Source organism: Bacillus rossius (assembly GCF_032445375.1).
Source record: "Bacillus rossius redtenbacheri isolate Brsri chromosome 4 unlocalized genomic scaffold, Brsri_v3 Brsri_v3_scf4_1, whole genome shotgun sequence".
Classification (NCBI taxonomy): domain Eukaryota; kingdom Metazoa; phylum Arthropoda; class Insecta; order Phasmatodea; family Bacillidae; genus Bacillus; species Bacillus rossius.
In genome coordinates, this window is record NW_026962010.1 from 25608921 (window position 1) to 25621302 (window position 12382).

The 12382-nt window shown below is 31.7% G+C and overlaps 1 protein-coding gene across 3 annotated transcripts in view; it reads left to right on the forward strand.

The window, feature by feature from the left end:
• The first annotated feature begins 9782 nt into the window (after positions 1-9782).
• LOC134541747 (ras-related protein Rab-24-like) overlaps positions 9783-12382 on the forward strand; it is a 28316-nt gene continuing 25716 nt past the window's right edge. Inside the window, exons 1-2 of one of the 3 annotated variants that reach the window (XM_063385404.1) lie at positions 9783-10084; positions 10565-10653. In XM_063385404.1, the coding sequence (XP_063241474.1) occupies positions 9974-10084; positions 10565-10653 (200 nt within the window). In that variant the 5' untranslated portion in view covers positions 9783-9973. The remainder of the gene's footprint in view (positions 10085-10564; positions 10654-12382) is intronic. The other 2 variants (XM_063385405.1, XM_063385406.1) reach the window with 2 other exon arrangements.

Genomic DNA, 12382 nt, shown 5'->3' on the forward strand with positions numbered 1-12382 from the left:
ATTTAGTATTTACTAACACAACATAGTAAAATTCATTTGATCTCTTGAACAAATCTCCTTAATGAGCGTAAATAGAAAAAAAAATTAACTGTCAGTGTTTGTAATCAATTGAATGCCCTACATACTCTCCATTTAATCTTAAACTCCCAACTTTCAGTAGTATTAATTTAAAGATATCAGAAATTTATTCTTGAGTTGAGTGTTGTCTGTGTCATCTAGAATTTTGATTTAATTTTTTTTTATGATTATGTATGTATTTCAAAGCAAAAAAAAATATTTTAAGAGGTTTGTTAAAGTTCTGTTGTCTGAATTTCTGTGTTTGCATTCACTAAAAAGTTCATTTCAAGGTAGATCTGGAACAAGTTATTGGAAAATTCGAGGGGGGAAAATGTGTAAGTACCCTTTGAACATTGTCTATGGAAAAAAAAAAACATATTTTCAAGATTGTTAAAATTATACGGATATAAATATTAACTAGTAAACATATCTCGTTGTTACTGCACAAAATATAAACAAGTCAATGAGTGAATGTATTTAGGCTATTTAACATTCTAAATTCAGCTTCTGATTTAAAATTTTAGCAGGGCCCCCCCTAATGGAATGTCTGGGCACGCCTATGGACTCGTAATCATACTGAAAGACTACTACTGCATTTGAAAAATCATTTCTGTGGATCGTTGCAAGAAAATGTCATTTTGAACTTAATTGCAAGTTTTTAGTGTGACGCACAAGGTTTGTGGCGATAAACATTTGATATGTTAATCAGAAATGTTGATTCTGCCACTGTACAAAATTTCAGATTTGGGATAATCTCGAGACCACAAATTTTGCTGAGGCATGTCAACGAAATTCGCTAGACAGGTGAGTGTCTAACCCCACATACATTTGTCTTCCCACTTACTTTTTTTTTTAGTGCAGTTTTTTTTTTCATGTGTAATGTTCTTAAACATGTTTTGCCAGCTTTACTAACACTATCTTAGGATCTTAGCTACGCCCATGCTTACAGAGGGTGGTTGTGATTATTCTGCAACCATCTAATATGTGTCTTAAGTATCGAATTTTCCAATTCAATCGAAAAAGCAGCAGTGTTTTGAAAACGTGTTAATACAAATAATATGAGTTATACACCACCATCTGTAATAGTAAATGTTATTTTGATGATAATGTTGCCTCGAGCTCGGTAAGTTGAACACACCGACCATCTCGAAACTATTTTTCTTGCTGAGAGTTGCAAACAAGCATTTATCAGTCTTCTTTTTAATAGACTAGCTTTTGAGCATTTAATATAAATAAGTAAATGTTAAATTAATGTTAACACTCAATCGTCGCACGAATAAAATTATTAATCTCATAACTGAGACTGTATTTATAAGTATAAAACTACTATAGCATCATGTTCCTGCTATGAATACATTGTTTGGGTCATTCCATGTTGCCAAGTATTTTTTAACACTTCAACAAACTACAAAACACTAATTTTAACAACGTAATAAATTCTGTTCTGAAAAGTAAAATATATTAAACATTCTTTGTTCTAAAAAAAAAAAAATATATATCACTGTGACAGCCTCTAACAATAAGACAGTTCGTATTGTATTAATAAAATACAAATTTTTTATACTTACATAATATTAAAGACTGTAATTGTTGACATGAATACTAAAAATATATTGTACATTGTGGTTCGAAACAGAACAATTTTTATTACCAAATTTGGGACTACTTAACATTTCAAACAAGCAATATTGCGATCTCGTGGCCTACAGCTGTAATGAAGTTTTGTTGAAAGAATTTTTAAAGATGAACAGTTTCGGCTGAACAAGATGCTACCAAAGCCAACACAATTCTACTTAAAATGCATTATACCTAAATAATAGATAGCCGCATAAAAAATGTAATGAAGAGACCCAAAATATATTTTAGAACATAAAAAATTGCATGTAAAATAACATTAAAAAGAATTAGGTTTTTATGTAAATACGTGAGCGCAAGGCCTTGCTACCAAAAGTTTATGCTATATTAGGCCAAGTACTTAAAGAAAAGAAAATAATTATTTACAGGAAAGTTTTTATAAACGGTTTTGTTACAAGTGCTATGAGCTATGGCAAAAATTGTTTTTTTTTTTTTTTTTTTTCATTTGCCGCCATGAACATTCCAGTTAAATATTTTGTCAAATAGTACATTTTAATTAGTGAAATTTATGTTTGCTTGTACATTTACATCTCCTTTTAATGAATTACGTTATTTAGAGAAAGGGTTTTCATTAATGAAAATTTTCGAAACTAGGTTTTATTTATTTTTTATTAAATAGCTTATGAATTGGCTTCCTGTTATAACATGTACGAGATGATTATCACAGGAAAGGTTTGACAAAGTGAGCATGATCTGTATCGGTATAACTATGACGACACTTGTCTCGTTTTAAGATTCATGCAGTAAACATGTAAATTAATTAAATTTTTGTGCTAAATTTACAGAAAACATTTTTGTGTCTTAGCAAAACTTAATCGACATTTATTTTATTTTGGGAACATGACTGTTTAAGCACTTATTTAAATTTCTTTCAAATATGTGCGAAGTTGTAAGGAAAGGTTACCGTTTGCTTACGAGAATATACAGATTAAGTTGAATAGTATTCCTAAGTGTTTATACTTTGTATGCGCATACACAGTAAAAATAATCGCGTGCTTTTACAAAAATGCATGTTAAATGTAGTTCATAAAAATTATTAAACATTTAATATTTTAGTACACACTTTCGTAGAATATATAAAATTCATGTTGTAAGTATACAAAATTAATATGATGTTAGAAAAAACTTTTGCTATCTCTAAATATGAAAATCCCATAAATAAGTTGAAAATGAATATAATTATGCTTGTTTATTCAAAAAATATATTTTTGACGTCTAGTTTCCAAAAAAAGTATAACGTATATAGCTAGCTGTATACATTGCAGTTTACCAAATGTATATATATGCAATGTAACAAACTGTTTTTTGTGTTATTTTAAAAAAATGGAATATACATAATTTTTTTGAAAAATATATCTATATGGCAATATTCTGAAGCAAAATTCATAATTTACACTGTTACAAGCAAACTTATGATTCTCTATCATTCTTTTGTCTAAATCATCTTTGCAGTTAATCAGTTTTCTGCGCCGGTATGTTAAAGTTAATCTGGGACTACGTTAAAAATTGTATATCTTTCTTCTTCATCGCTCTTCAGATAAATAAATCTTTTCTCAAATGAAGAACACCCAAGGAAGTTAAGATGGCACACTAACATACTTATTATTATTTTTAAAGTTTTCTTTACATTTGTTTGTCTTTGCTGTAACATAAAAACCAGGGTGACATAATTTTATTGTTTATTTACGTTACCTTTTTTCTTTAGGTACCTGCTCAATCATTTCATACTGATCGAGAATTTGTGAAAATTTGCCGCGAGTTTGTGAGTGAATAGTGATAAAGTATAGGTATGTACGCGTGGGACTGCCCAACTCAGAGTATCCAATTTTTCCCTTATCTCTTTTTCTTATGACCACGATCCTTTTCGATATATAGGAGTATTAATTCAAATTTTTAATTAATTGTCATTTAGGATTAGAAAATATATGCATTTTTAATGTTGTTCTTTTGAATTGCGGACATTGGTGATTTGATGGCCGATATAAGGTGGATGCCCTGCGCGGTGCTGTGATTCTCATGAATTTTGCAGTGGAATAGTCAATGCGAGGCTAAGGACTACTTGTCAAGTTGTCATGTGCCCTCAGTTCCTGGAAATTTTGCTGGTAGTACTCGTTTTAAAGAGGGTGTGTAACGGTCCTGTGAAGAAGAAGAAAAGTTTCAAAAGGGAGGGGGGGCGGAGGAAAGGCATTTGGAAAGAGAACATTGTAGCCGCACATATACCAGATTCACTGTCAGGTAATTTGACCCAAACGTTTCACACGACTGCAATACAGAAATAAATGAAATATTAAAGTGAAATATGTTGCAAATAAAATATCTCAACTGTAACAAGCACGGCGACAAAATCAGCAAACTATCTCAGGTTTACTCTAAAGTTTAATACATTTTTAGCTTCGGCATATCTATTCACAATAGAGCATTGTATTTGTTACACACAAAAGCTGTGGTTGGCAGATAAAAAAAAAACATATATTTGGTCTTGTGTGATTCTAAATAATTCATATTTTCTACTCAGATGTATTTTCAATTAAGTAAAACAAATTTATTTTGGTTTGTTAAAAACATTTTTTTTTTGGAAACACACAGATATTTGAGCACGTAGTGACTCGCTAAGGTTGGTTCAAGATCGTTAAAGTGGTACCGTACCTATTTTTGTTCAATAAATTCAAAACAAATTTAATAAAATGTTGAATTCATAGCATTTATCGCGTGGCCTAACACCAGTTTAAAATGCATGAAGTTGTTGCGAAAAGCATATACAGAAAATCTGTCGAACCATTTTAAAAAAGTGGACAGTACATTTTGTAGAGAAAGCTTGTAGCAATCGACTGATGTAGGTAGTATATGTGCACTTTACTTAGTTTGTGAGCTGCGAATTTTTTAAAAAATTAAAAATTTCGTGTTTCAAGGGTGATTATTAATGTAGTATTTTTATAGACCCATTCTCTAAAAAAGTAAAAAATTATAAATTTTGATAAACACAGACATTGTGTGAACAACGTTTATGCTTTCATTGGTCTAAATGAAACCAATAAAAGTTTATAAAATGTTGAATTCATAAGATTTTTCGCGTGGCCTAACTCCAGTTTTTCATGCACATAGTTGATGCGAAAAGTATATAGAGAAAATCTGTCGACCCATTTTGAAATAGTGGACACTACATTTTGTAGAGAAAGCTTGTAGCAGTTTACTGATGTAGCTGGTATATGTGCACATTACTTAGTTTGGCAGCTGCGAATTTTTAAAAATATAATAATATATGAGCTGCAAGGGTGATTATTAATGTAGTGTTTTTATAGACCTATGCTTTCAAAAATTAAATAAATATAAGTTTTGATAAGGACAGACATTGTGTGATGTGTGTTAATTCTTTCATTGGTCATAATGTAACCAATATGATATTATAAAATTTTAAATTCATAGCATTTTTCGCGCGACCCAACTCCAGTTTTTCATGCACGGAGTAATTGCGAAAAGCATATACAGAAAATCTGTCGACCCATTTTTAAAAAATTGAGAGTACATTTTGTAGAGAAAGCTTGTAAAAATCGACTGATGTAGCTGGTATATGTGCACATTACTTAGTTTGTCAGCTGCGAATTTTTTAACAAGTTATAAATTTTGAGTTTCAAGGGTGATTATTAATGTAGTATTTTTATAGACCTATGCTCTAAAAAAGTAAAAAAATATAAGATTAAAAAAGTACAGACATTGTGTGAACTACGTTTATGCTTCCATTGGTCTAAATGAAACCAACGAAATTTTATAAAGTTTTGAATTCATAGCATTTTTCGCGCGGCCTAACTCCAGTTATTCATGCACGGAGTTGTTGCGAAAAGCATATAAAGAAAATCTGTCGAACCAATTTGAAAAAGTGGAGAGTAAATTTTGTAGAGAAAGCTTGTAGCAATCGACTGATGTAGCTGTTATATCTGCACATTACTTAGTTTGTCAACTGCGAATTGTTTAAAAAGTTATAAATTTTGAGTTTCAAGGGTGATTATTAATGTAGTATTTTTAGAGACCTATGCTCTAAAAAAGTAAATAAATATAAGATTAAAAAAGTACAGACATTGTGTGAAATACGTTTATGCTTCCATTGGTCTAAATGAAACCAACGAAATTTTATAAAGTTTTGAATTCATAGCATTTTTCGCGCGGCCTAACTCCAGTTATTCATGCACGGAGTTGTTGCGAAAAGCATATAAAGAAAATCTGTCGAACCAATTTGAAAAAGTGGAGAGTACATTTTGTAGAGAAAGCTTGTAGCAATCGACTGATGTAGCTGTTATATCTGCACATTACTTAGTTTGTCAACTGCGAATTGTTTAAAAAGTTATAAATTTTGAGTTTCAAGGGTGATTATTAATGTAGTATTTTTAGAGACCTATGCTCTAAAAAAGTAAAAACATATAAGATTTGATAAGTACAGACATTGTGTGAAATACGTTTATGCTTCCTTTGGTCTAAATGAAACCAACAATATTTTATAAAGTTTTGAATTCATAGCATTTTTCGCGCGGCCTAACTTCAGTTTTTCATGCACGGAGTTGTTGCGAAAAGCATATACAGAAAATCTGTCGACCCATTTTGAAAACGTGGACAGTACATTTTGTAGAGAAAGCTTGTAGCAATCGACTGATGTAGCTGGCATATGTGCACATTACTTAGTTTGGGAGCTGCGAATTTTTTAAAATATAATAGTTATTGAGGTGCAAGGGTGATTATTAATGTAGTGCTTTTATAGACATATGCTCTCAAAAATTAAATAAATATAAATTTTTATAAGGACAGACATTGTGTGATGTGTGTTTATTCTTTCATTGGTAATAATTAAACCAATAAAATTTTATAAAATTTTATATTCGTAGCATTTTTCGCGCAGCCTAACTCCAGTTTTTCTTGCACGGAGTTGTTGCGAAAAGCATATACAGAAAATCTGACGACCCATTTTGATAAAGTGGACACTAAATTTTGTAGAGAAAGCTTGTATCAATTGACTGATGTAGCCGGTATAAGAGCACATTATTTAGTTTGTCAGCTGCGAAGTTTTTAAAATATAATAATGTTTGCGTTGCAAGGGTGATTACCAATTAATGTAGTATTTTTATAGACATATGCTCTAAAAAAGTAAATAAATATAAGTTTTGATAAGGACAGACATTGTGTGATGTGTGTCTATTCTTTCATTGGTCATAATGAAACCAATAAAATTTTATAAAATGTTGAATTCGTAGCATTTTTCGCGCGGCCTAACTCCAGTTTTTCATGCACGGTGTTGTTGCGAGAAGCATATACAGAAAATCTGTCGACCGATTTTGAAAAAGTGGACAGTAAATTTTGTACAGAAAGCTTGTAGCAATCGACTGATGTAGCTGGTATATGTGCACATTACTTAGTTTGGCAGCTGCGAATTTTTTAAAATATAATAATATATGAGTTGCAAGGGTGATTATTAATGTAATATTTTTATAGACCAATTCTCTAAAAATGTAAATAAATGTAAATTTTGATAAACACAGATATTGTGTGAACAACGTTTAGGCTTTCATTGGTCTAAATGAAACCAATAAAATATTATAAAATGTTGAATTCATAGGATTTTTCGCGTGGCCTAACTCCAGTTTTTCATGCACGTAGTTGATGCGAGAAGTATATAGAGAAAATCTGTCGACCCATTTTAAAAAAGTGGACACTACATTTTGTAGAGAAAGCTTGTAGCAATCGACCGATGTAGCTGGTATATGTGCACATTACTTAGTTTGGCAGCTGCGAATTTTTAAAAATATAATAATATATGAGTTGCAAGGGTGATTATTAATGTAGTGTTTTTATAGACCTATGCTCTCAAAAATTAAATAAATATAAGTTTTGATAAGGACTGACATTGTGTGATGTGTGTTAATTCTTTCATTGGTCATAATGATACCAATAAAATTTTATAAAGTTTTGAATTCATAGCATTTTTCGCGCGGCCGAACTCCAGTTTTTCATGCACGGAGTTGTTGCGAAAAGCATATACAGATAATTTGTCGATCCATTTTGAAAAAGTGGAGAGTACATTTTGTAGAGAAAGCTTGTAGCAATCGACTGATGTAGCTGGTATATCTGCACATTACTTAGTTTGGCAGCTGCGAATTATTTAAAATATAATAATATTTTTGAGGTGCAAGGGTGATTATTAATGTAGTATTTTTATAGATCTATGCTCTAAAAATGTAAATAAATATAATTTTTGATAAGGACAGACATTGTGTGATGTATGTTAATTCTTTCATTGGTTTAAATGAAACCAACAAAAGTTTATAAAATGTTGAATTCGTAGCATTTTACGCGCGGCCTAACTCCAGTTTTTCTTGCACTAAGTTGTTGCTAAAAGCATATACAGAAAATCTGACGACCCATTTTGAAAAAATGGACGCTAAATTGTGTACAGAAAGCTTGTAGCAATCGACTTATGTAGCTGGTATATGTGCACATTACTTAGTTTGGCAGCTGGAAATTTTTTAAAATTAAATAATTTTTGAGGTACAAGGGTGATTATTAATGTAGTGTTTATATAGACCTATGCTCTGAAAAATTAAATAAATATAATTTTTTTTAAGGACAGACATTGTGTGATGTGTGTTTATTCTTTCATTGGTCATAATGAAACCAATAAAAATTTAAAAGTTTTGAATTCATAGCATTTTTCGAGCGGCCTAACTCCAGTTTTTCTTGCACGGAGTTGTTGCGAAACGCATATACAGAAAATCTGTCGATCCATTTTGAAAAAGTGGAGAGTACATTTTGTAGAGAAAGCTTGTAGCAATCGACTGATGTAGCTGGTATATGTGCACATTACTTAGTTTGGGAGCTGCGAATTTTTTAAAATATAATAAATTTTGAGTTGCAAGGGTGATTATTAATGTAGTATTTTTATAGAACTACGCTCTAAAAAAGTAAATTTATATAACTTTTGATAAGGACAGACTTTGTGTGAACTAAGTTTATGACTTTATTGGTCTAAATGAAACCAACAAAATTTTATAAAATGTCGAATTCGTAGCATTTTTCGCGCGGCCTAACTCCAGTTTTTCATGCACGGAGTTGTTGCGAAAAGCATATACAGAAAATCTGTCGTCCCATTTTGAAAAAAGTGGATAGTACATTTTGTAGAGAAAGCTTGTAGCAATCGACTGATGTAGCTGGTATATGTGCACATTACTTAGTTTGGGAGCTGCGAATTATTTAATATATAATAATTTTTGAGTTGCAAGGGTGATTATTAATGTAGGTAGTATTTTTATAGACCTATGCTCTAAAAAAGTATTTATATATATATATATATATATATATATATAACTTTTGATAAGGACAGACATTGTGTGATGTGTTTTTATTTTCTCATTGGTCATAATGAAACCAATAAAATTTTATAAATGTTGAATTCGTAGCATTTTTCGCGCGGCCTAACTCCAGTTTTTCATGCACGGAGTTGTTGCGAAAAGCATATACAGAAAATCTGTCGTCCCATTTTGAAAAAGTGGACAGTACATTTTGTAGAGAAAGCTTGTAGCAATCGACTGATGTAGCTGGTATATGTGCACATTACTTAGTTTGGGAGCTGCGAATTATTTAATATATAATAATTTTTCAGTTGCAAGGGTGATTATTAATGTAGGTAGTATTTTTATAGACCTATGCTCTAAAAAAGTATGTATATATATATATATATATATATATATATATATATATATATATATATATATATATATATATATATAACTTTTGATAAGGACAGCCATTGTGTGATGTGTTTTTATTTTCTCATTGGTCATAATGAAACCAATAAAATTTTATAAATGTTGAATTCGTAACATTTTTCGCGCGGCCTAACTCCAGTTTTTCTTGTACGGAGTTGTTGCTAAAAGCAAATAAGAAAATCTGTCGACCCATTTAGAAAAAGTGGAAAGTAGAAAGTAGTTTAGAAATTTTTTCCTTTTTTTTTTATAAATAAATGTATATTTATAAATATCGTAGTGATAAGACTTTATTTTTATTGTTAATAAAGATCTCTGATTTTAAAATGTTTAGGGCGGACGTTTTTGTCTAGAGGTTTTGTCTTGGAAACCATCATGGCAGAATACTGTATTTATCTTGTTGCTGTTTCTCATATACATATGGAATTTGACGGAGGTGTTTTCAAGCATAGATTTTCAAGAGTAGGCGTCACTGGTTATTGCGTGTGGTTTAATGGAATTTTAGAGATGAATCAAATTAGATAATTATATTATTTGCCATGAGCCGTGTAGATATAAAAGTAGTGTTACTTGGCCATGAAAATGTTGGAAAAACTAGTTTAGTTGAACGTTATGTGCATGATCATTTTAATGATAACTCGTATCAAAATGTAAGCATACATAACCTCATTTGAATTGTGCCCAACTGCAGCAGTCTTCCTGATTTGATTTGTATAGCACTTTAGTAGACAGCCACATTAAGCACAAATTATTACATTCGCCCAAGTGGCTAGTTTTGGAGTTATAGGGCTTTTATAAGTAACAAAACAGAAGTAAGAATGAGAAAAAATTGAAATTGGTGTTTAGGTACTAATTAATGTTTGAATGTTATGCTGATTTTACTCTTCTGAGTCGCAGTGCTGCAGGTAAACGTGTGTGCAGTCGATTACTTGAAGCAGATTGGCATAAATGTTTGATTAAAACGGTATAAAATATCCTATTTGGCATAAAGAAAGCCAACTCTTGCAAGATAAACAAAAATATAAACGTAGTTTTTTTTTTTTTTTAAATAGAAAGACTGTAAACTCCACAATTAACTTAGGATGTTACTATTGTGTCACAAGCATTGTAGTAACTGTGTTTACTTGCAGACAATAGGAGCTGCGTTTGCAGCCAAGCAGGTGGAGTCCAGAGGCAAGAAAATCACTTTAGGGATATGGGACACAGCAGGCAGTGAAAGGTACGTATATTTAAAGGATATGCTACCTATCAGTGCAAACATGTTGGGGTAAATTTCTTAGCAGGGTTGGGTCAGTAGAATATACGCGTAGAATATACATATGTAATGTAAAATATTGAATTTTCTACATATTCTACATGTATAATACTCAACTTTTTACAGCCTGCTTTTAATGAGTGTCTTTGTGTAACATGATACAATTGGTTTTCAAAATTACTTATAACTTTGTAATATTAAATTGAAAGTATTCATGAAGGAACAAACACACTATGTTTCATCCAGTGATACTTAACCGAAATCACATACTATATATACATATAGATAGATGACATTATGTATAGTCTTTAGAATTTCTCAATATTCATCAGAAGCAAATCATGCAGTTTTAGCATGTGGTAGACGTGCAACAACTTCTTGGAACGTTCAAAGGTTAGTCAGTTCCTCAATGGACAGTGAACGAAAGACCAGTCACTAAATACTCTCTCCAACTGTGCTGAAGATGCACAGGAATATTTAGCAGTTTCAGAGCTAGTGTGCTTAATACTGGATGTTTACGCTTAGCAAACTCTCAAAATACAGATGGCTTATCGACTCATTTGGATTTTAGTGTTGTGAACACACTTCCTGCTGCCGAACTTTTAAAATTGGCCCAAGTCTTCTAGTCCTTTTGCATCAAGTTCATTGAAAAGGAAGTCTTCTACCTAAGAGAGAAAAGAGAATATCAAATTTAAATTCCAAACTTGTATTTCAGCAACAAAATGAGACACTACTGACTGGAAAAATAGATCTTTAGCTAAGAAAGAAGCTTATGTAGCTAGTGTAGCTTTATGTTTCTATGGAACTGAAACATGGACAATGAGAAAAATGGAAAATAAGTATCTGGAAAGGTTTGTAATGTGGTACTGAAGGAGGATGGAAAAGATTTGGTGGACAGATACTACTACTGGACGTTAAGCCCACTTCCTCCTCCTTTATCTACCTACCTCATCATGTTGTTCGGTTGATAGTCTTTTCCCTCTATATACTGGATGCAACAGGTTTGCAGCCATGCCATATGTAGTTAAAGCATATGCTCTTCTTTTGTTAACCTTTTCTTCAAGATGTGGATAACCATGTGGGAGCTTCAGTTGTAGCCATTCTTCAGCTGCATCAGCAATGCTGGACCCACTCTGCTGACACTTGTTTATAAGGGCGCACACAGGTTCAAACAGTGCAGTAGCATCATCAACTTGTTTCAAAAAGTTGTCGTTGAACATGAGGTTTACGATATGTGGGTCAATTGTTACTCCATGGGCAATTACTTTTTTCATTGCTGGTATATTTAGTCTTACGCAAAGAAAGGTATCTCTGTTACTGCACCATCGAGTATCACATGGCAGTATTACGCGGTGGCCCCCAAACTGAAGAAGACGGGCTTCTTGGTCAGCTGAAGTAAATGCTTTTAACACACTGTTTACTCTTGATGTCAATTGAATTGGTACTAGGTAGTTCTTTTGCTAAAAGATTTCCAGTGTGTGCATTGCATGTTACATGCAACAGATCAATAACTTTACCCATTTTTATAATGTTTGCTGCATTATCAGAACGTACTGCATACAACTCTGAGTTGTAGATATCTCTAGAAGACATAACTGCTTCTGAAACAATATCCTTCAAAGCTTCTCCAGTTTCTTTATCACCTGTTATATCCCAAGCATTAAGAAAACCTACTTGACCTTCAGCATTGTGG